The sequence below is a fragment of the Pholis gunnellus genome (assembly GCF_910591455.1).
Source record: "Pholis gunnellus genome assembly, chromosome: 2".
Lineage (NCBI taxonomy): Eukaryota > Metazoa > Chordata > Actinopteri > Perciformes > Pholidae > Pholis > Pholis gunnellus.
This window is the reverse complement of record NC_136536.1, coordinates 7,804,924-7,828,839: the sequence shown is the minus strand read 5'-3', so window position 1 is coordinate 7,828,839 and position 23,916 is coordinate 7,804,924. Positions and strand designations below refer to the sequence as shown.

The 23,916-nt window shown below is 42.2% G+C and overlaps 3 protein-coding genes across 4 annotated transcripts; all 3 read left to right on the top strand.

Annotated features, from left to right (window-relative positions):
- On the top strand, nucleotides 1–8,471 carry LOC306710077 (ras-related protein Rap-1b). The gene is made up of 9 exons (XM_079178459.1): nucleotides 1–32; nucleotides 1,495–1,654; nucleotides 3,701–3,788; nucleotides 4,255–4,323; nucleotides 4,434–4,490; nucleotides 4,578–4,718; nucleotides 5,708–5,851; nucleotides 6,829–6,944; nucleotides 7,760–8,471. Exons 3-8 carry the CDS (start codon nucleotides 3,732–3,734, stop codon nucleotides 6,913–6,915), a joined length of 555 nt encoding a protein of 184 aa, XP_079034585.1. The 5' UTR covers nucleotides 1–32; nucleotides 1,495–1,654; nucleotides 3,701–3,731; the 3' UTR covers nucleotides 6,916–6,944; nucleotides 7,760–8,471.
- A 1,264-nt stretch (nucleotides 8,472–9,735) lies between these two features.
- Nucleotides 9,736–13,915, top strand: xkr7a (XK related 7a; the record flags this gene model as incomplete). Its single annotated transcript, XM_079168946.1, has 3 exons — nucleotides 9,736–10,350; nucleotides 12,544–12,743; nucleotides 12,960–13,915. Exons 1-3 carry the CDS (start codon nucleotides 9,812–9,814, stop codon nucleotides 13,913–13,915), a joined length of 1,695 nt encoding a protein of 564 aa, XP_079025072.1. The 5' UTR covers nucleotides 9,736–9,811.
- A 2,927-nt stretch (nucleotides 13,916–16,842) lies between these two features.
- Nucleotides 16,843–23,913, top strand: cables2a (Cdk5 and Abl enzyme substrate 2a; the record flags this gene model as incomplete). Of its 2 annotated transcripts, XM_079170161.1 has the most annotated exons (9): nucleotides 16,843–17,384; nucleotides 17,812–17,904; nucleotides 19,883–19,960; nucleotides 20,121–20,220; nucleotides 20,344–20,512; nucleotides 20,613–20,710; nucleotides 21,207–21,313; nucleotides 21,462–21,666; nucleotides 22,439–23,913. In XM_079170161.1, 9 exons carry the CDS (start codon nucleotides 16,843–16,845, stop codon nucleotides 22,583–22,585), a joined length of 1,539 nt encoding a protein of 512 aa, XP_079026287.1. In that variant the 3' UTR covers nucleotides 22,586–23,913. The 2 variants fall into 2 exon arrangements, with proteins under 2 accessions (XP_079026287.1, XP_079026286.1); XM_079170160.1 differs by having other exon boundaries at nucleotides 20,121–20,512.
- Nucleotides 23,914–23,916: the final 3 nt, after the last annotated feature.

Genomic DNA, 23,916 nt, shown 5'->3' with positions numbered 1-23,916 from the left:
TAGTGAGAGAAGCGCACACACAGCGCAGCTCGGTAAGTGTCTTGTGAAGCTTTACCCGTGCGGAAAATTAGCCGTTTTTATTGCTAATTATCAAGTTTTGTGTCTTGTGAAGTTTATTAATTAGTCTTTAAGATGTTACTGTCTCTGATGAGACACTAGCATGCCCGCTGGCTCCACTGTAGCTAAATATGAAATAGCTTTAGCTTCCGAGCTAGATGACTATATTGAGATGCTAACACCAGCTAATGACGAGCTAACTAACGAGTTGTCGGTACAAACATGGTTTGTGGTTCAAGTAGTTTTATATCCGATTGTACCTCACTCGCTTTCAGATATGTAGCAGTGTATCCACGTGTTAACTCAACCAGCGTCTGATAAATCAAACATTAGCAAGATTAGCGTGAATGAAAACACGAGATTTGAGAGTTCAGTTTAATGCTAACTGGCTAGCTAACTTATTTAGGCTAACTGTGTTAGCTAAATATTTCTGTTGATCGTTAGGCGACTTAAAATGGAGTTTAATGTTTGTCAAACGCGAACGACGTTAAACCGTGAGCTCGACTTGTTTTCTCTACCACGCCAGTGTTAGTTAACACTGTTTGTTCCGCACAGCTTGCCGTACCCCCTCCAGGCTAACACCCATGTTAGCTCGCTTTTACCAAATGTTGCTAGCTGAATGCTAACATTTGGAAGTCGTATTTAAGCTACTTTTTTTGGTCTCGGCGACGACTTCTCCCCCTCAACGTTAAATTATTATTCAAGCTATGTCGATCCATCAATATACAATATAATGCCGACTTTGACTGCTCGTGTTAGACGGTGTTACGGTCTCACTCTGTTGCTTCATAGCCACACCCTTCCTTTCGAAACCAACCAACGTTTCGCTTTAAGTTGTCACAAACATAAGTTCATATTTGTTTTATTTGCCACTATAGCACTAACGTTACTCGATTAACTAAAAAAAGCGTAGTTTTACACGATATACTTTAATATAAATTTTATTAAATCAGAAGCGTGTTTGTGCTCTTCTGTAAATGTTAAAATGTATTTACCCCTCTTAACTCTGACACACTAACTAAAGAGTAGCCCAGTTAAACATCATTTTAAAAAGTCCACCAGCCGTGTAATGAATGTTTTAGACATACATATTTTTTTTTACTGTTTGTATGTTGATCAGCAACAGGTCTCTCATGGAATACTTTGTTTATGTAACATGTGACAACTCACCTCCTGGTTATAAAGTAGACCGACACAGCACTTAAATTAGCAACATAAAGTCATCCCAGAAAAGCATCATCATCATAACACTGGATGAATAAGCTAACGCTGCTCAGCGGATGATTTTAATAAATCTATTGCCTGTTTTTTCCGATGGGCTCTGGTGTCAAATGTTGTCCTTGCATTTTTCATTTGTCTGACTTTATAAATACAAAGCAAACAATCCAGTTTCCATCTAGGCTGACTGTAAACACTGCAGTATTTGGTTTAATTCAGGGCCAGGTTCCTGTCTGAACAGTTTGGTGTAGTCTCGTTTTCTGGCTCCCAACCGACCCTCAACATCTGCCCGCTGACATCGGCGTACCTGAGGATCTGCCGGTGCCCCCCCCCTCCCCAGATGTAGAGGGAGTTGACATCTGCAGCAGCCGTGTACACAGTAGGTGAAGCAGTTTTCTCAGCATGAATCTACTTTTGGTTTTACTGCACATATTGTGTGCAAAATACTCTTTTGTGTCCATTTGTGAACTGGGATGGATGTTTACGTTTCACTTCCTAATCAGGAATGTGGGATAAAGTGATAATTAGCTGTTGGCACCAATGAGATACTGTCAACAACAAAACCAGGAAGTGCTTACGAATAGGTTTGGTGAAGGTTGTCAGCTCAAGTGTTTGATTCTTGAAATGTTTGCGTCCAGGCTCATATCTAATTGGTGAACTTCTTATCTGATGTCGGGGCTTAGAAGCAAGTTTTAAAATTTTTATTTTTATCACAGAATGGTTCACATAACGTTTCTCGTCTGACAAATGCATCAGGCACACGTTGGTGTCACCCTAGGTGCGCCCCCCTTTTGCCGTGGTAATGATTTCAGTGCAGTGGTCATGCATGGCACCCCCTGATCTCCATTTTCTGTTTGCATGGTGTACTTGAGTAGAGGAGGGTCATCACAATGCCTCTTTGTAGAGGGCCCCGTGTGCCGGTCTCACACTGTGGGCTTCATATGTCCTCGTTAGAATTGCAAATGTCGGTTGAGTGTAACAGGGTGTTTTTTGTATTGTTTGTCTCAACGTTTGGCAAATGTCCAACAGACCTAGTGTGATTAGTAGATTCAAAGAGGTTCGTAAATGAGATTTTAGTGTGCATCACCCCCTCTCTGACATTTTGTACATCAAATGGAGATTGCGTTTGAGTTTTAGAATATAATTTAAAACTGTTTGATTATCAGCGTCAGGTTTGAGACTTTCAGCGTTCAGTCACACAAGAAAACAAAACGCAGAAATCAAATAAAAAATCTGTATTACTCAAGGGGTTTATGACGTTGTTATTATTATTATTATTATTATTATTATTATTATTATTATTATTATTGTTATCAGCAGCAAGGATGTTGATCCCTGGACGATGACAGATTGTTTTAAGAAAACGTATCCGTCTTCATCTGAATCATTTTCCTGCCTGTGCGAGTTCCTCTGACTCTTAATATTTTCGGGGCCATTTCTTGTCTAAACTGTTCCAGGCTGATGGTGATGGCTCATTGTCAGCAGCCTTTCTCCTCCGCATAATAATGAGATTCAGTTATTTGCGGCACTGGAACTCTTATGTTCTGGCTCTGACATTTTTAGGATCTATTGAACTTTTCAGAGCACATTCGGTCAGCAGTTGAAAGGGTGCTTAATTATTCTCTAATGCCAGCGTTGCTACTCGACACCCGTCTGGATCTCTGGAGTTAAAGAGCACGTCTTTGACTTCCTTAAGCTCCTCTTGATTTTCTTTCTTTTTTTGCGGCGACGCCCGTCGTCATCACGGCTGAAGTCCCTTGGTAGTGGGTGGGGAAGAGAGCTCATTCTTTGGCAGAGGAACGGCGATTTAATCCGCTGATGTCAGTGGTGATCTTTGATTGTTGTCGGCACTGTACGGCCGGGGTGTTCTCTCTTACATCAGCGTAGTCGATCAGCTTCACTACTTCAGTTACTGTACACTGTGAGCAATTCTGAACGTTATGAGTTTGGTATCTTGCAGAGAAAAAGTCTTTGATTGTAATCAGAATCCTCTATCGGCCAAGTATGTTTACATGTACACGGAATTTCACTCTGGTTTCAAGTTGCTCTCAGTGTACTTAAACATAGTTCCAAAATCAATTTACAGTAAGATACAGATGAAACCAGGAAAACACACTTAAAGACTGTTTTAGTACATACAAGTGTAATGTATAAATATACAGTATATAAAGAGAATAGAGTAGCTCCCATTGAGCTGTTTTTTTGTGTGTTGATTGCAGTCTTAATTCAAATAGTATATTAAGAGATGAAATGTGGCATGAATTAATTTCAGTCACTTTATTAAAATTGGTCTTCGTGATATTTCCCTTATGGACCGGGTCATTTGGAAAAGCTTGTTTGGATTCAGCTGTTTATCTTTCTGTCTCTATAAACGACGCAAAGACACGATCCTCTGCCTCACTTCGTTCTCTCTGTCGCTCCACAGACTCTTGTGCTGACCAGAGAAGCTTTCTACCATGCGTGAGTACAAGCTCGTGGTGCTGGGATCAGGTGGCGTGGGAAAGTCAGCACTGGTGAGTGACAAACTTGAGTCATTGTGTTCGTTGTATTTTTGTAGTAACATGTTGTTATTGACATTTGTTATGATGTAATTTACAATAAAGTAGTGCTTTAAATGAGATGAACAGAGTATATTCTATAAAGTTGTAGGTTGCTTCTTTGCACTACAAAAACTGCAGTGTGCTACAGGGCTTTGTTCTGCGGGTAATATATTCTGGGATGCAATATTTCAACAGACCACAATAAATAAGAGAGACTAGGCGGCATAAAGTGGCCTGAGTCGAGGGTTGTGCCGTCTCAAGAATGTAAATTATCCGTGTTAAGAAATGAAAGTGGCTTCTAGTCAGTGATGAATGTTGATGACTCGATATATTTGAAGTGTGTTTTTATATTTTAGGAAATTGATTTTCCAGTGCCAGCTTTTGATTAATAATGATATACTGTCTTGATGTTTTCCTTCGTTCCATTTATTAATTTCAGACGGTCCAATTTGTGCAAGGCATTTTTGTGGAGAAGTACGACCCCACAATAGAAGACTCCTACAGAAAGGTAGGCTCCGAATCACACGGGCCTCAATGCACCTCTGTGGTTGGCTGTTAAAGAGCCTCCATGTTTCTTCTAAGAAAAATGTTCATGTTCTTTTTTTCTTTCTCCAACAGCAAGTGGAGGTCGACGGGCAGCAATGTATGCTTGAAATCCTCGACACGGCTGGAACAGTAAGTCAAGTCAGACGCGGGCATCAGATGAAGAAGGTGAATGTTAACATGCTGCTGATGATCCTCCTCTCTGTATCTGATCTGTAGGAGCAGTTCACGGCTATGAGGGACCTGTACATGAAGAATGGACAAGGGTTTGCTTTGGTGTACTCCATCACAGCACAGTCGACGTTTAATGACCTGCAGGACCTCCGGGAACAGATCCTGCGAGTAAAGGACACCGAGGATGTGAGTGTTGTACTCTTTCAAAACTTGTGTTAATTGTCAGTTTTGTGGCAGTTTATTTAGATAATCCAACTGGTTTTTAAATGGTTAACTCATCTTAAAATTACGGCGTATTTCCTCAGCCAATAAAGTAAAAAAAAAAAATACAAAAACAGATCTGCTATTCATTTTCTCACAACCAAACAAACGGGGAGCAAACATTTCACCCACCACTGGTCAGAAATGTTCAGATACTATGAGTCAGTAAAACAGAATAGAGAACATGAATACATGTGAAAAATGTATAGAGGAGACATATGTATGTATACATAGAGGGGTGTTTACATTTACCTGTATTTACGCTATCATGTAACTAAAACGTGTATGATGATGTGTAAATAAATATGATGGAAGTATGAAATATGGAACTGAGGACATAAATATAGAATGTAAACAAGATGATACAGAAAAGAAACAATAACAATAAATTAAGAACTTAATCTTTCACTTAAAGTAATTAAAAATCAACACATTTGGAGAGGCATGGTGTTCATCTGATAGAGTTAGTGTCGATCTCATTGTCGGTCAGGTGACATCATTCTCTCAGTGAGGCACCTCCTCCGTGTGTGCAGAGGTTCTCCTCGGTGATAACCTTTTATCGGTGTTTATCTGTATAATCTGCCCGTGTCTCCTCTCGGGCTCATCGCTCCCTCATTAGAGTCGGCTCTGTGGGAGAGGGGGTCGAGCGAATGGGGGGGGGCAGGAACTTTGTGACGGTGTGTAAATGTCAGAGCTGTTAGACGCTATCTGCCACTTCCAGTCTTGGTCTCTCCGTCTCTTGATTTAGAGAGAGGACGTGCAGCACGCTGAGTCTGTGCTTTATTTATTCATAGCAGGTTTCTTGATTGGTTTCTTGTATATAAGATCATAAACCAGGTGAGTCATGCATGTTTGGCTGTGTAAAGATATTGCCTTTGAGCTCAAACCGTTAACCGTTTCTGTTAATCAATCAGGTTCCAATGATCCTGGTGGGAAACAAATGTGACCTGGAGGACGAGCGTGTGGTTGGAAAGGAGCAGGGTCAGAACCTGGCTCGTCAGTGGAACAACTGTGCCTTTTTAGAGTCTTCAGCTAAATCAAAGATCAATGTTAATGAGGTAAGTACGGCCACTATTAGGGGGGGTAACGGTACACAGAAGTCACGATTCGGTTCATAACACTGTTTATGTGTCACGGACGGTTCGGTACAGCAGGAAAAACCCTGAATGCATCAGACGGTAGTGCACGTTTCAAAGACATTCAAAATCATCTTGCTGGGGCAGCAACTATTCTCATTATCAAAATAAGGAACATTTCAAACACTTCTGTATTAATCTGTACGAACATGCATCAAAATACATAGAACAATACATATGGAAACGGCACCACAAGGCAACTAACCTCAGCAGATGTTGCCAACAGCATGTCGCAAAAGGTATCAAGGCAGAACTCGAGCTTGTGACATTTGTGCACTGTTTCCTTAAAACATTACTCAAAACCATTCGTCAATAACCACTTGTCGTAATGTCACCCGTAGACTATATAAGAACTTCTAGACTTTCCAAATGTTATCAGACTTAATTTATGAAATTCTGAAGAAAAAAAATGTTTATCCGCCATTTTAAAAGCTGCAACATTAGTGACGGAGAAGGCTAAAGCGGCGCCTTTAACGCGACCACAAGTTTAACTGGAACACGCATGCAGCACACTCTAATGCACACCGTGAAGACGTAGCACATCGATGAGGCGGCCCGCCGAGATTTGTCCCGGTGTGCCAGATGGACAGTACACCACTAACTGTAGGCTGTGGTACATAAGTGATGTAACTCGCAATGTGCTCTCGTCTTTATCTTGTGTTCGGGGTTATGGCTCCAGTGTGTCATTGAGTCATCATTTCAGGCCTGCCCAAAATATCATACACACAAAAATGGTTAAAAAAAAACCAGAAACCCCAACAAAAACTCTTACTCCCCAATTCAGTACCATATAGTTCAGTCTTTTCACTATTTATTTTCTAACGTGAGAAATAAATGGTGAAGATATTATCTCTGTGATCGCTGAAACGTTGAGACCAATGAACTTTCTCTTGTTCTAGATTTTCTATGATCTGGTGAGACAGATCAACAGAAAAACGCCGATGGAAAAGAAGACAAAAAAGAAGTCGAGTTGCACACTGCTCTAAAATGCTCTCCCACAGCAGCTCCAGGCCAGGTGAGTGGGTGTTGAATCTAAATTTATTTCAGACACGAGCAGGCCTCCCGCTGCACACTGAGCTGAGGATTGTCATGAACGCTTAGATGTTTACTGCAGGGATTGTTTTAGAATATAATTCATTTTGACGGCAAGTATTGTGTTGCAGTAACCAGATAAACTTGATAAATGGGGTTTGAAGCATCACTGATGACTTTGTAACGATAATAACTCGTAAAGTAAATCTTTTCATGGGGAACAAGAGTAAATATACGCTCTCTAGTCCCTTTCTGCCTTGTGGGGCTGTTTTCATATACAAACCTGGAACTAATGTCCAGTGAAAGCTAGTTGTGTGAAAATTTAATCGAAGATGATTTTTAATGTTTTATCCAAATTGTATCAAGTTCTGAGTCTTTCATGAATGTTGTGGCGCCACCTGCTGTTGGAACGTTGTAACTGCAATTAAATATTCCTTCCATACTTCATGTTTCTACTCATAATGCGCTGAACTAATGTGTTGGACGTAACGTTACCAGACACTGTTTTCCAAAGTTTGTGATTGTAAATCATTACTTTACAGTCTTTTCAGTTTAATGTGTAAATCAATCTCTTGAGACCTGAAGCTTGGTTGGAATATGGAATTCATCATAGTGACAGTCATGTTGTGTCAACTTCTCAAAAGAAACTTTGTTTCAAGTGGAGAGAACAGGCTGTCCGGTGGCTCCCGGGTCATTTGAGTTTGAGGCATCGGCTCCAAACTGCGGTTCCTGTTTCTCTGCATGTCCTTCACAATGTTGAATATCTTCTGACATTATTTCTTTCTTTCCTGCTTTCAGAAACTTGTAATGATTAACTGTTTCCCAGTGGATCGTGCCAGCATTCCAAGTCCAGAGCATTATGAAAAAGGCAGAGCGAGATACTTCACCAGGAGACGGCACATAATCTCAAGATGCTCTTCTCTGCTTTTCAAACAGCGAAGAGATCCACCTCTTTTTTTTGTATTGTCAGCCTGACGACAACTCTTGTTATTGTTTTAATTTTTTTTTTTTTCTCCAATGTGTCTTTCTTTTTGAAATATTAGTGTAAAAGAAGAGATCGTGGGTTTAAATCCATATATGGGAACTAAAATGTTTTATTCAAAGTAACATCAATCTTTGGCATATTGTGACAATACGTTTGCAAAAGGAAACCTTGTGAAATGTCGACCTTTTCATACATTTCTGCACTAACAGTGTCAACAAAGATGCATCATTGTCCATAAGTTACTCTCTCCTACTTTCAAGGATGTGTATTGATGAGATAACATCTTTCCTAAGTGACTGTTTTTTATTGAGAGCTGCAAGCCTTCCATATTTCCCATAATATATTCTACTTCCATTTTTGCATAATACAGCTAAGGAAATTAGTATTTTATAGACTGATGGGGGAAATGATGTGTTCTGATTTGTGTCTTGAGGCTGAAAATATATTGTACTAAACCAACTCTAATATTGCTGTCACAGATGCTTTTCCAGCTTTTATGAATGATTAAATTTTAGTACATTTTCATTATTTTTGTCTTGTTTTGTTTCTTGTGTGGTTTCCAAGGTGTTAAATGTGTTTTATCATTGTTTGATGATGAGGAAATATAATGCTGGATATTTGCTCGTTACTTTGGCTGAATTATAAATCATGTTTTCTCCAAGTCGGTATACGACTCAGGACACGGTAGTGAGAGGATCGATACCTCCAGGAGAGCCTCGACGAGCTTAAAGTGCTGCTGTAGTGTTTCCTGTTGGCAGAAAGGCCGGACTCAACACAAGTCACCAGAGTTCTAGCTGAGGAGTTTGCTCAGCTGACCAGCAGCGGAGGTTGTTGTTGTTGTTGTTGTTGAGAGGAAGGAGCACAAGAGGAACCCTCAGAGGTAGAGGCAGCAAAAGCAGAATCGAAACGGATCAGTGGCCTTGAGGGAAGTGAAGGCAGAGGAGACTCATCAGCTGATCAACCTCAGAATGAGACACAAAGGCCTCTTTAAGATAAGATTGCTGTATTTAGTTATTTACAGATACAAAATATTAAAATACACCTTAAAGTATTGTACAATGTATTGTTAAAGATAAAACCAGAAGTTAGACCAACTGTCTAGTTGGGATCCATTTCCTCCAAAGAGATTACACCTCTTAACTTCTCGTGGATTTATTTAAAGGCCCAAAGAGCGATAATAAGCCAATATATATCACACCGAAGTGAAGATGTGAGAAAAAAAGTCCCCAAAAAGATTTGTGTATTAAAGCGTTTGTTACCCAGTGACCATCTTACCACCTCTATGATTTACTGTATCTTGCGACCTTTAGGTGAAAGTAGCTCCAGTAACACAATTCCAGCTACACATTCACTGATGCAGCAGTATATCTAACAATGTAGTACATCTCAGAGACCATTCCTCTGCAGAACAAGTCCGTTTTTTTACTTTTTGTTGCTTCTAAGTGCATTTTGATGGTGGTCTCCTTATAGTATATTTTTAGAGTGTGTACTTTACTGTACGTTTTCTGAAGTAAAGGATCTGAGCTACTTTCACCACTGGCTAAAACTGCAACGTAAGCAAGATGAGTCACCCATGTTAACCTGCTGTATAGTAAATCTACCAGCAGAGAAATATTCTCTCTAAAAGCATCGAATTAGACCTGCAGCGTTTATATTGTAGACTTATAAATATCTCTATATTATCACTGCTGAGTGAGCAGCGGCGGTGACTCCCAGTCTTCCTCACCTACCCTGGCCCTCCTCCCTGCCTCCTTTCCCCTCCCTCTCTCCGACACGCATGCATACAGACCGACAGGCTACGCGACCCCCCTCCCCCCCTTCCATCATTTTCCCATCTCTTACTCACTCTCTTCCCTACAACAAACATGGCCGCGAAATCTGATGGTGCACCCGTCTCTCTACGAAACGAAATCCCACCCGAGTGTCCCTCCAGGTCGGACCCGCGGCCTCCCCAGCACCGTCCTGCCGAGCAGCGCTACTCCGTCCCGGACTGCTGCTGGACGCTGTGCGCCCTTTTGGTGTTCTTCTCGGACGGGGCCTCAGACCTGTGGCTGGCCGCGGACTACTACCTTAGGAGGTCCTACTGGTGCTTTGCACTGACTCTGGTCTTTGTGATAATCCCGTCCGTGGTGGTGCAAGTGTTGAGCTTCCGATGGTTCGCCTACGATTTCTCGGAAACCGTCGAGAGCGGCACGGCTGCGGCCGCCGTGGTGGGGGCGTCGGTAGCGGAGGAGAGCGACTTCAGCACCAAGGACAGCGGCGAGCGGGGCGCTGGCCGCTCTGCCGAGGAGGCCGGGGTGCTGCCAGGGCCGGGCACCGGGGGAGGAGCCCGGGGCTGCTGCAGAGCCTTCATATGGTTCTTACAGGCCATCATTCATATCTTTCAGCTGGCACAGGTTTGGAGGTAAGTCTGAATATAACGGCATCTGAGAGCAGGGGAAACTACACATTCTGCCTTTGTGTGTGTGTGTGTGTGTGTGTGTGTGTGTGTGTGTGTGTGTGTGTGTGTGTGTGTGTGTGTGTGTGTGTGTGGCTATATCTATGTGCACATGCATTCTCCACAGCCCACAGCATCACTCCCTGTAGCTAAACGCTTATGAAATGTAAATCATTCAGGGAGGTTCTGTGCCCAAAATGCCAGAATGTATTTTTGTATTGTTTGACGTGTCTCCAGCTTAGAAAGGGAGAATTAGACTCCACCCAGCCCACTCCCACTCCCCCCTGACACGCTTTTAGGTCAATCATCTCCCAGGAAAATCATCAACTCATCCACACCAATCGCCTTATATATATATAAAAAAAATAAATCCCTTTGTCTTTAGGGGTTTTGGCAAGAAGGAGCCTGAGTGCTGGAGAAAATGAATACTCTTAAATGTCATGAGAGTTGCTTCCTATTTGCAGTGATATGTGTACCCGTCTCCCTTTCACTGGGTATTTTCAGTTCTTAGCTTGAGGCGCCTGCTCTTATGTTTGCTAAATCCATATTCTCAAATCCCCCAGCTGTTTTTAGATTCAGTCTGTTCCTCTCAGTTGAGCCCAAACATGTTTAATTATGAGGCACACTTTGAGACTAAAAACAAACCGCTGTATACACTCTCCTCTCACATGGGTGGTAGGCCTAGTAGGTCTGTAGGTCAGCAACTCAGTGATGGTAAGGCAGTGCTCACGCTTAGAGTGCTCTGATGGGTTTTGACAGGCTTGAACTGCTGCCAGCCAGGAGGAGGCATCCAGCTGAACTGTAGTAGGAGGAGGGTTGGACAAATTATGTGCAATGATGAATGCAAATCACTTGTTTGATTTATCTGTAGGCCTTCAGAATCTATCGTTGTGGTCGCTCTCTTCCTGCCTCTTTAGACAGGCCTATGGGTAATATATATTGATTCCTTATTTCCTCCTGGAGACTTAGACTTATATGTGTGTGAGTGTGTCCAGGAGCACATTAAAACATTGTGGCGGCACAGAATTACCGGTAATGCCATTAAAGCTGTTGTGTGTGTGTGCTCCGTTCATTGCCGCTGCCCTCAGACCGGCGTGTCTGCACATTAAGAGGATTACCGCCCTCTGTTTTACCCTCAGCTGTTAACTCAGGAATGATCCGTCACTGATACACTGTTAGTCAGGTGAACCGGGGATCAATTTGGGCCAGCTACCAGAATTAAATGTCAGCGCACAAGAGATGGGATATGGGGTTGTGTTACATGCCTGAGTGTGTGCAATGAAACTCTGTCTTTGTGTGTGTCCTCCCGAGTCTTTGACCCTCATTACTGCACGTATGCTCTATTTTCTCAGTGTGTTATATCCCAAGGCGCACTTTGTGTAGCAGGAAGCAGAACAAAAAAATGGTTACACAAACTCCCTTGTGGTTCGCTTGGCTTGTTGACATAGGGCTCCTCAGACCCTTCTCCCTGAGGCAATTACTGACACATTTATAGCTTCAGTCCTCCGCGGCAACCACATCTCTTTTTCAAACAGTTAGGTGGAAAAGTAAAGATTTACACAGTGTGTATTCGCATGGTACAAATAGGTGTCACGTGTCAATGCATTTGTGCAAAAATATGTTTGCACAGTGCAAGTGTGTGAACCTGTGTGTCTACAAAACGATGTGTGTTTGTCATACAAGGTCATTATAGAACAAGCGATGGGGAGGGTGGGACTACAAGCCAGCAAAGCTCAGGAGTTCAACACAGGATTTATAGCGAGCGCTTTTTTCCCCCCTCTAACCTTGAATCTGAAGAAGAGATTGAGTGCATGTATTTGGATTTCTTTGCTCATATTTGGCTTTTTCTGCAGCACTCTGACTGATTTTATTTGAAGAGCGATTGCCGACAAGCTCCACATTCAACCCCTCCGATGCCTGTACTAAAATTAAAATCACAGAGCTGCTTAGTTCAGTCAAGTCGGAATCCCAGAGGAGCAAGCAGCCAGCTTTTTTGGCAAGAAGTACTGACAGTTCCCAGAGTTTGGAATAATGACTTATGACTTCTGAGAGTCTGAGAGTTTGAAGTCCAAACGTTTTTGAAGCACCGTTTTTAGACCTAACGTTCTGCCTTAACACACTGATGAATGTGTCTGAATTGCGTCTGCCTCTGATACACAGGTATGTCCACGCCCTGTATTTGGGTGTGCAGAGCCGCTGGCACAGAGACCCTGAGCGCCGACACTACTACTGGCGCATGATGTTTGAGAGCGCCGATATCAGCATGCTGCGTCTGCTTGAGTCCTTCCTGAAGAGCGCCCCTCAGCTGGTGCTGCAGCTCAGCATCATGATCCAGGCCACTCAGTTGCTGCCCCTTCAGGGTGAGTGTCCCAAAATGGCCTATCACCACATCAGTCAATCACACGTCTGCAGCCCCACCGCTATGATGAATCACTTATGATGCGCCTCAGTCAGGCTCCAACAGAGCAGAGAAGTGTATATTCTTGCTGTGCTAAATGGTACGACAGTTACCCCCTAGCCATTTTCATCAGGTCTAACTTCTGTTGCTCATCTCTCTCTTCCCTCTGTCTCTCCAGGGCTTTCAGCTTCTGCCTCGCTGCTATCCCTCGCCTGGATGGTCGCCTCCTATCAGAAAGCTCTGAGGGACTCCCGAGACGATAAGCTACCCATGACCTACAAGGCCGTCATAGTTCAGATTCTGTGGCACCTGTTCACCATCGGCGCCCGCACTCTGGCCTTCGCCCTGTTTGCCTCTGTGTTCCAGCTTTACTTTGGCATCTTCATCGTGGCCCACTGGTGCATCATGACGTTTTGGATCATTCAAGGCGAGACGGACTTCTGCATGTCCAAATGGGAGGAGATTATCTATAACATGATGGTGGGCATCGTGTATGTTTTCTGCTGGTTCAGTGTTAGAGAGGGGCGCACTCGCTGCAGGATGCTCATCTACAGCCTGACTGTGTTCGTTGAGAATGTGGCGCTCACCACTGCCTGGTATTTGTACCGCGACCCTCGTACCTCAGACTTCTACGCCGTCATCATGGTGTGCGTGGTGGCCAGCAGCTACGCTCTGGGCACCTTCTTCATGTTTGTGTATTACTGTCTGCTGCACCCTGACGGCCCGGTCTCAGGGTGGGGTTATATTGTGGAGAAGGAGGTGCCTGTGGAGACGCTGGCCTCCCCAGCTACCAGCCTTCCCCCTGACGTGGTGAGCAGCCCCCCCAGAACCCTTCAGAGAACTAAAGGGCCAGAAAGAGAGCAGGGGTCTGGGGTAGATGGAGACGTGTTTCAGGTACGACCACTTCGGGGAGCTCAGGCCCCAGTGCCCAACCTAACACCCAGGACAGAGGGGCCTGTCATCCGCATAGACCTGCCCAGGAAGAAGTACCCTGCCTGGGATGCTCACTTCATCGACCGCCGGCTGCGCAAAACCATCCTGGTGCTCGAAAGCGCCGCACCGGTCACGCCAAGGATCCAGTACCGCTGTCTGGGCACACCCAAAGAAGTGATGGAGTACGAGACCACCGTGTGATGTGCTGAAGGGGCTGTAACTCAGCTCGAGCCGTGTGAACACCCTGCCTTAAACACAATGGCAGGTGGATGACTCTCACTGAGCAGTCTGTTTCCGCTCCCCGCCTAACTTGATTGATCTCTGTACTGTCAGTCAGTGGAGACAAACAGGTGTGAGAGTGTGGTGTCTTTATTTTTTACAAAGGCAAAAGTGTGCTGTGATGTTGTGTAATGATGGTGCATATTTCGGTTTCTGTATCATTTCTCAGGTCGGGGTGTGGTACAGGAAGAGGTTGACGTTATAGCAACAATCTTGCTGTCCGGTGAAGTTAGAGAGAAGCACAGGTAGTCAGAGGAGTGGAGCTGATTATCAATCAGAGGCCGAAAGTCCTCCTCGGTGAAGGTGCTTCAGCGCATCCTCTCAAGGCGAACAACAACAGAGACGAGCCTTCAACATGCATGACTATTTATGGCAGCTAGAAATGAAACATTGAACAAGATGTGGACGGGTGAGAGGCATTTAAAGATGGTGAACTCGCACTGTAATTTTAAACACAATCTACAATAACTACATCACGGGCACTGATGATCGTAATCATACTTTTCCATATCTACTCACTCATGTTGAAGGATTCTCTTAAAATGCTGAATGTAAAAACAGTTGAAAATGTGATTATGTGTGACAAGGCTTCAAGCATTATAATGCTCTTAGTGGGATTTACAACATTCCTGTGGTACAACATTTGTTTTTGTTTTTTTAGGTAAGCTAGAACAAAAAAGAGATTTGTGTGTTTACAAGCAGTCTGTTGTTTTTGGGACACGCCATCACTATTATTCCAATAAGATGCACCTTCATTCAGAATGTGTACTGAACAATAGCTATATTATGATTTACATTTACAGGATGTATTCTGATAGGACTCTCAATTGTATTTTCACACTGCATCCGTCTTACACCGCAAAGGAAACAGGACATTAATGTCCATGTAAATTAAATTGTATAATGAAGAGGATGTTACAGAGGGACAGCACTGTCTGTAATATTACTGTATCCATACTTTGTTGTCTGAATAATGTAGAGAAAAAATAATTAGCTGCAGACTCCAGACTCGGAATAGCTTTGATATTATTGATGGTACAGGCATGTGATACTTGTGGTAACACCTTTATTTTACAGGATCGGTAATTTCCATTGAATTTTTTCTAAACTTTCCTAGAAATACACTTTTACTTCGATATGAGTTTTAGGGAATATAGAGACAGAATTTGAGCTGTTGATTTCTAGAGGAATTCCCTTGAAAGAATTGCTCTATTTAAACCCCCAAATAATGTATTCAGCACCCACTAGTTATTAGAAACTTCTGACCTGCTGCAGAGTCATGGTCACACTAGCTTAACATTTAAATTAATTTATTATTTGGTATTTATTTACCTATAATTAGTGCTAAATATTAATTTCCAGGAACTTTCCCATGAAATTATTAAGAATTTATGGTCCTGTAAAATAAAGCGATACCGTACTTTATTTTATCAGGGTTGTTTTTGTATAGAGTAGTCACAAGAAGGAACTTTCTGAACTGTGTGTGTGTGTGTGTGTGTGTGTTTGTGTGTGTTTGCGTGTATGTGTGTGTGTGAGTGAGCTCATATACCAGCATGTGTATGGGTGTATGTGGGGGAGGGGAGTCCTGCCATGTACATTTAGGTTAATTTGAAATGTGTCATTGAGATAAGACAGTTTTGTTGTAAACACTGTCCAGTCAGCTCAGTTTTCCCAGATGACACTAAAATAAACAAGTAACAGCCCACTGAACACCTTTACCAACCCTGTTGCAGTTAAAAAAAATTAAAAAAAAGCCAGAGAGGTTTCAATTATGGTGCTAACTGTTTGAGTCCATCACATAACTACCACAAGGTGTACCATAAACTGAGCTTGTTGTGGCAGGAGTTTGGGCGGGGCTGTACCTCAAAACACAAACACAAAGCTAGAATCAAAAAGCCTTAAACTGGTCATACCAGACGGTTGCTGTTCAGAGCAAGAAAAAAAAAGATGAATGAGAAGGTGAAGACAATTTCATTATGTTGTTGTTGCTGAAATAAAGAGCAATGTGTTTACCTGATTTTTGCCGTTAGTGCTTTTTTTTAATATACAGAAACAACACACTTTAAAACACAGTGAATAGAAATATAAAACTATATAATGCCATATGTTGCTATCCATGGAGCATGCTGCTAGCATGGCTAAAAATGCTAAAAATTGGGCATTTCATTTATTAATTTTACTGTTTGAATATTATTTCTGTTGTACATATGTCTACATAATATCCATAATGCTAAGCGTAGTTTGGGTTTTGAATTGGTAACTTCTGCATAATTGTTGAATCTAAACTCTTTCATGCTTTCACAGTTCAAGATTGGCAGTTGCAAATGCAATGTAGTTTACTTAGCATGTTCAGGTTTTCCAGGATGTGACAATTTGTTTGATCTTATCGGCCTTTTGTCCTCGTTTTTACTGCACGATTAACCTCTTTAGGGGTTTAGTCACTGATAAACTTGCCTGCGACCATAAGGTAATACAACTGAGGTGTGAGAGAATCATTGAGTGCATATATATTTGGGCTGCATCAAATGTTGGACAGTCTCTGAACAGTCTAAATGTGTACAGATTGACTTTTACAGATGTACTTATTTTTTAAAATAATTGTATTTAAAAAAAATAGTTCAATGAATTCATATAAATATAAATTGATCAGCAATTACATTTAATTGGTGAATTTAGTAAATACTTCCTTTGTTTCCAGAGCACCGCCCACTACTTTACTACAGCCAATCAACGGCGAGCAAGATACGTAGTTTCCATCACTGCCAATCGGCACCAAGAGGGGCGGGGCTTAATGCTGTGCTACCGGTCTCCAGTTGCCTTCGCGTTCAACGGCCACATTTCAAACTAGAATGGCGACCGCCGTCTGCGGTCTGCAGTCCACCGGCAACAACGGCAAACCAGTGAAAACACACCGCGAACACCGGAGGAAAGCGAAGGATTCTAGGAGAAGACAAGCGGCTTTGTTGTTTCTAACTAATATCTCACTCGACGGACGGCCCCAGTGTCAGCTCAGCGATGGAAACACCGACCAAAAAGCCGCCGAGGAGCAGCAGCAGCGACTCAGGCACAGAGACAGCGGCGCAATGGTCGCGCCCCCGCCGGCGGACAGCCATGAACCGGTCATCCAGGTGACAGAACCCTCCGCGGCAGGCAGTGGCTCGTCCTCCAGTTTTCCAGCACCTTCTGTGGTCATGTCGCCGGGACCTGCCGGGGCGACCAGTGTAGGCGCCAACGAGGTATTTCTGGAGGGTGGTAGTGCGGCCGAGACGCTAACCCCGGACACCCCTCTGTCTCCTGTTACCACCGGACACCAGCCCTGCTCCCGTGTCAGGTCAACGCCCGCCGCTATCAGCCCGGTCCCGGCCGGCAATCCTCTGGATTCACGGCAGAGGTGAGCCTTATTAGTGGTCGGTGTCTCGACATGGGCCTTTAAAACGGTCCCAAGTTTCCCACTTCCGCATAAAATGAAACCAGCAGGTATAATGACAGGAAGTCACTTTCATTCTCCTGTACCTATGTACAGTTCCAGTTTTCTCTGCTTTAACCTGTAAAAGATGTACGATGTGTCAAGTATAAATTATATGGGATGTATAGATGCAATATTATAGGGTTGTTTCACTGTATTCCCCAATGTTGAACACTGTTACTCGATGTTACTTTATGAATCTTGACCCTCTTCTTTTGCTTTATCTCTGAATCTGTGGTGTTAAAGAGATTTACATCACAGGTTACAGACCGATCCGTATCACGTGAAGGTCCTTTTGTTTCCTTTCGTTGATGAATGAAGTGTTTGTTCTTGATCTCTGAACGGTACTCAGGTTGAGGAATGTGTCTGGTTCTCCTGGACCCAAGGTGCCAAAGAAAGTCCACTTCATCAAGAGTATGAGACAGTATGATACCAGGGGATGTAGGTGAGTCTCCACTTTACATACACAAAGACATTTACACATATATCTATATATCTATCTATCTATATATATATATATATATATATATATATAAAATAGAGGAGCCCATGAGGATTGCTGCTACACTAAGTTTCCTGTCAGAATAATGTAAAAAAACAAGAGAAAGGCTGCTTTGTTTTCTACTCTGAACTTTGCGTTTAGCTCACATGCGGTGTTATACTCCTGCTAGTATTGTAATAAGCGGCTTATCTCTGGCTCTTAGTTTGTCCTGCAGAGGAATGACAGCGGTGCAGCTGCTGCGTGGGGAAAAGAAGTGCAGTGTAGAATTGTAACACCTTATAATAATGCAGTAAGGTAACCCCCAAAAGCATGATTATTTATTTTCTGGAATATTTTCTTACTCACTGAAAACATGTCATATTTTTTTCCCATGTGTTTTTGACTCATTTTTCTTTTACATTTCTCCTACATTTCATGCTCACATACATGAATATGTGTCAAGTGTTCTCTGCTGATGTGTGCAAAACAATGATGAAGCAATCCTAAAATTGCCCCTCAAGTGTCACTTTCTGTTTTGAGGCGGTGGATGTTACTTACTAGACTGAAGCAAAGCTATTATGTAACTAAGCTAATTAACACAAATAGGCGTCTGTGTCGCTGTATTGTCCCTGTTATGATATTTAATATCTCTCTGAGTCAGCTGACTGTCACTGGTTGGTGTTTAGTGAGGAGCTGAAGTTGTGTTCGGTGGCTGTAAGTAGACTGTGAGTGGTTTGTCTACGTCTTTATCAGAACATACGAGTTCTAGTGACCGTATACTGTGTGTGTTGATGTTAGTGAGTCCAGCTTGTAGCCCCAGTTTGTGTTTGCACAACCTTTGAGTCACAGATATCTGCATCAGATTATCCCTCCCCCCAAAAAATAGTCCACAAACTTTAAAAACCCAGACGTATTTCTGAAAACGCTCGATTAGTCGATTGACAGAAAAGGAATCACCGACTACCGTTTTGATAATTTAATTAATTATGATTTCTTGGTCTTTTATGATTAACTTTATGTTTGGTTCGTTTAGACAGAGATTAATTGTTTCAGTAATTTATTAAGTAAACGTGCCAAACATTTTAAAGGTTCCAGTTCCAATGTGTCATAGTGTCAATGTGACAATATGCAGCTTCTACAGACTAATATTCTAGTAAAATTAATATCTTTTTTTTATTTATTTTTTTACTTTTGGTCAAACAACAAAAGCAATTCAAGGAAAGGTATAACTTAATGCAGGAGAAGTATGGTTAAACAAATAGAAATGTTTTGCAGACCACATTAATTGATACTGAAACTAAATATTGAGTTTATATGCATTAATATTTTGCCTATGTTTTACAAAAAATAGCAGAAAAGAGCAACATATGCCATGTTTCCGTCCATCTTGATTAAGAGACACAGTTTTGAGATTTAAAAAAATAAAAAGTATTGTGCTGCAGATAACATTATTTCATCCAGTTGGTTAGAAAGGTCTTGTTTGGTTTGTTTGTTTTATCAGAAAATAGTGAACAATGTGTGTCACAGTTCCTTAAAGTGACTCGTCTCTTGTTTTGGCCTGACAGTCGTCCAGAATCTTAAGATTTTCAGTTAACACAATGGAAGCTGGTTAGTTCTGTGTTCTTGCTTTAAAATGACATTTAATTGATCATGAAAATGGCTTTACTCATCTCTGTGACTTGGATGTAATGTCAATACAAGAGAGTGACAACCTGGGGCTTGTCCAGCGATCCCTCCTCCACTTTGAGCTTCATGTAGTTTGTGACAGCTGTTCAGCTTCGGTGGTGATTCAGATCAGCATAGAAGTGTCTCTGTGACAGATTTCGTGGTCACTGTAGCTCAGCTGATGATGAATAAGAGCACGGTAGCAGTGACTGTCGCTGTTGCTTGTAGACTGACACACCATCTGTTTTGTCTGCCTTTAACTTGCTGTGTCCTGCAGGATCGTGCTGATTTGTGCCAAGCGGTCGCTATACGCTGCTTTCTCAGTGCTGCCCTATGGAGAGAGTGCTCACCTCAGGTACAATGAAAGCACCATCCCACGCAGAGAGCACCCACCCATCGCTTTTATGTTTTCATCATCCTCCTGTGTGATTTACCATCATCATTGTCGGGGACAGGGCAGTGTGTGACCTTCGTCGTGTGGTTAGAATGACTCACATGTGACTCTTTCTGAACAGTGACCCTAAGCTGGAGGCTCACAGGCAGAGGTTGTCTTCTGTGGTGGCTGCTGACCTGCTTCCTTCCCTGGAGGGTGTGGAGCTTGGAGACTGTAGCAAGGTAAATGTCTATGTGTTGTGTGTGTGTATATATAGTACTATGAGGAGGAACCGGAATACTCTCATTACTCTGATATATCTGCTTGATTTGAAGGTTGCTGACGGTTTCATTTTCTCTCCTCAGACGGTGTCATACGCTCAGTTACTTTACCCGACCAATGCCTTGGTGAGACAGAAGAGCGGCGGTGCACCAGAGACCTGCACAACTCAGACCCCCCAGTCCCGCTTCCGTGGCAATGGGCAGAGGAACTTCACCCCGGCTCGTCCGAACAACAACGCCGCACAAGACCCATGTACGTCTCAAATTAGGACCAACGGGCGCATACCTGCTCCTTCACTGTTTTAACTGACAAACCAGATGTTACTGCACACGTCTCTTTGTGTGTGTTTCAGCTGTAGAGGAGGTGGTGGAGTATGACCCTAACCTACTCAGTGACCCTCAGTGGCCTTGTGGGAGACACAAGAGGGTTCTGATATTTGCATCATACGTGGTGAGTTTGTTCTATTCGTTCAGTGCGTTTACGTGACGTTAAAAATTCAGGATTAAGTCAGATTTATCCAGAAGCAATTTTTTAAAAGACGATGTAAATGAGAAATCGAGGGACGAGAGGATATTACATCTAGCAATTTGTCTTTATGTTTAAAATAATTCCATCCAAAGTTTGACTAAAAGGGAAACTACAGTTCTTGAATGCAGTTTCCTCAAAAGAGGCAACTTCTGAATGAATCTGCTGATGTGTGTAAAATGAAGCAGAGCTCTGTTAGAGTAAAACATCCACTATGAACTGGTCACATGATTTTATTGCTGCAGAGAAGATCCCATTACCAGACTGTGACCTCTAGCATGAGTGTGTGTGTGTGTGGAGCAGTCCTTGCCTACAAAGACAAAAGAAAAAGCCAAACTGTGAAACTTTATTGCAGCTGTAATTCATGCCGACACGAGTCACTTCTGTTTTGACGTGCTGGTTTGTGTTTTCATCTCTTCAGACGACTGTTGTTGAGTATGTGAAACCATCTGACCTGAAGAAGGACATGAATGAGACTTTCAAAGAGAAGTTTCCTCACATCAAGCTAACTCTGAGCAAGATAAGAAGGTACAGATAGTTTCTAAATGTCCTCTAAGATCTAACATTGTTTGAGCCTCATCGCGTTTCCTTTCCAGTTTTAATCTGGTTCAAACACAGCACACTGTTTCTCAGAAGACTGATCAGTTAGAGTGACTTCTCCCTTGCTTTCAACTAGCCTGAAGAGGGAGATGCGGGCCATGAGCGACGACTGCGGCCTGCAGCCGGTCACCATCGCGATGGCTTTTGTTTACTTTGAGAAGCTGGTGCTGCAGGGCTGCCTCAACAAGCAGAACCGCAAGTTGGTTGCAGCTGCGTGCGTGCTGCTGGCTGCAAAGATCAGCAGCGATTTGCGGAAGCCAGATGTCAAACAGCTCATTGACGTGAGTAAAGTTTCCATAGAATAAAGCGGGACATTTGAACCTGTATACTGTAACCCTCTATTTGCTGATAAGAGAAGAGTAAACAAAGTGGAACAACTTCTAACACACGTAGAACTCGACTCAATGCTTATAGAATAAGTCCTTATTGATCCCCTGAGTGGGACATTTGCTCATCAGCTGATGCAGAGTACCGATAAAAACAAAAAAGAGTTCAACTGGTAATAATTCCCTCTCTTATATCTATTTTATGTTGCTGTGAAAACACTTCAAATAACTATTCATTCAAGTTTCTCGCCAAAAACGTAATTTGACAAGACTACATTTGAACACATGATAACGTTATACTATACCTTCACCCAATAGCCAAAAGTATAGCATGTTGAAAAAGTAATAAAAAAGTCCTCGTTAACATGTTAGAATTAGTCACAGGATAGCATGTTGAGAAAAAGTTATAAAAGTCACTTTTTTAAATAGTACAGCATGTAAAAAAAATTAATACTATTATGTGTTTAAAAAATGTAATTGTATAGCATGTCAAAAAAGCTCATATTATAGCGTGTCGAAGAAATGTAATAAAATAGTCATAGTACATGGCATGTTGAAAACAGTCATGAATATGTCTGACTATTGTATGTCGAAAAAGATCATGAAAAAACACAGTATAGTCATAAAAAAGTGATTGTATAGCATTTAAAAAAAGTCATGGTATTATAGTAACCGCGTCACGTATTCCTGTGAACTCTTCCTCTGTTTCCTCCCTGTGGACGAGCAGAAGCTGGAGGAGCGTTTCCGCATCAACAGGCGGGAGTTGATTCCGCTGGAGTTCCCGGTGCTGGTGGCGCTGGAGATGGGACTTTACCTTCCTGAGAGTAAGGTCATGCCCCACTACCGCAGGCTGGTGCAGCAGCAGCAAGGCTAGACCGACACGCTGCTGCTTTCATTGATACTGTAACGCCATCGAGTGTGTGTGTGTGTGTGTGCGGCGGATCGACCAGTTTATAAGCTGTGGTGTTTGAAAGAAATAATAATTCTGATATTATTTATTTTCCGTCGGTCGCGGCTTAAGTCGCTCACTGTTTATGAAGAATAACTAGTTTACACTCATATTTTAGACTTGATGGCATGTCTGTCTCCCTGAATGTCTTTTTGTACGTGTGACGTTGCAGTCATGAACTCTACGTTAGAGATGTTTGATGAGCACGTTAATTGTGCTATTATTTTTGTTTTCCTGTGACCTGTTTGTTTTGGTACGTCGTAGTATTCTTAAACTCTATTTAAATTAAACGTAAGCTGTGATGTTTGTGGAAGAATCATCTCCTGCACCTTTCTCGTGACTATACACCGTCTGTATAGTACCGAACTACAAGGAACCATACTGTTGATTTTGTAAATGCCTTTTTCAACTCACTGTGACTTTGATGTAATTTCAGCCATGAGACTGACACTGTAGATTGTTGGTGGAAAGATTAAAGGAAGCAGCCTTCAATTTACGTTTATTCAATAGTTGTATGTCCGACAATAATCCAGCCACGTTCATATATTTATCTAATAAATAATATTAGTTCACTCTTGTGGCCAGCTGTGTTCAGACTGTGCCGATATACTGTAAAAAGAACAGGAATGTGGAGACAATATTTATATTATGATTTAATTTTAATGTCGTTAACCAGGGATATGTTTTTATAAAAAACAACACTGCACTGGAATTTATTCCTGTCTGGCTAGTTGACGTATCTTTCTGTTCTCAGGAGTTTTACTTTCTCGTGTCTTTGAATGGCTCAAATCTAATCCAAAGATGTTTTACATTTATCACCTGTGCTCCTATTGTAAGTCAATGGGAGGTGACTGATTGTATTGCTTTGACAGATAACTCAAAGTACCACACTGTATTAACATGACTGCAGTTGCCACTTAATGTGTAGTAATTCTTCAGATTTAGGCATCCATGTATGGAAAGAAAAAGTGCCTGAAACTACAGCGGCAGTGAACGCGTTAACCATCTTATGAGTGATATTTAATGTTGACATTTGGGAGTATTGCTGCTGCTGTAGAGATATTTAAGTGTTGTGGTTGTTCTGCTCTAGGAAAGATAATTAAACTTTTTATTGTGGTGAAAAATGTTTTACGATAAACGTCCAAATGGATCTATGGAACTGCAGAAAATGTTGCATTTGTATGTTTGGTGTCAAATGGGTATTTATTCAATGTTTTCATACTGTTAAATGAACGTTTTTCAAATATATTTTCAGA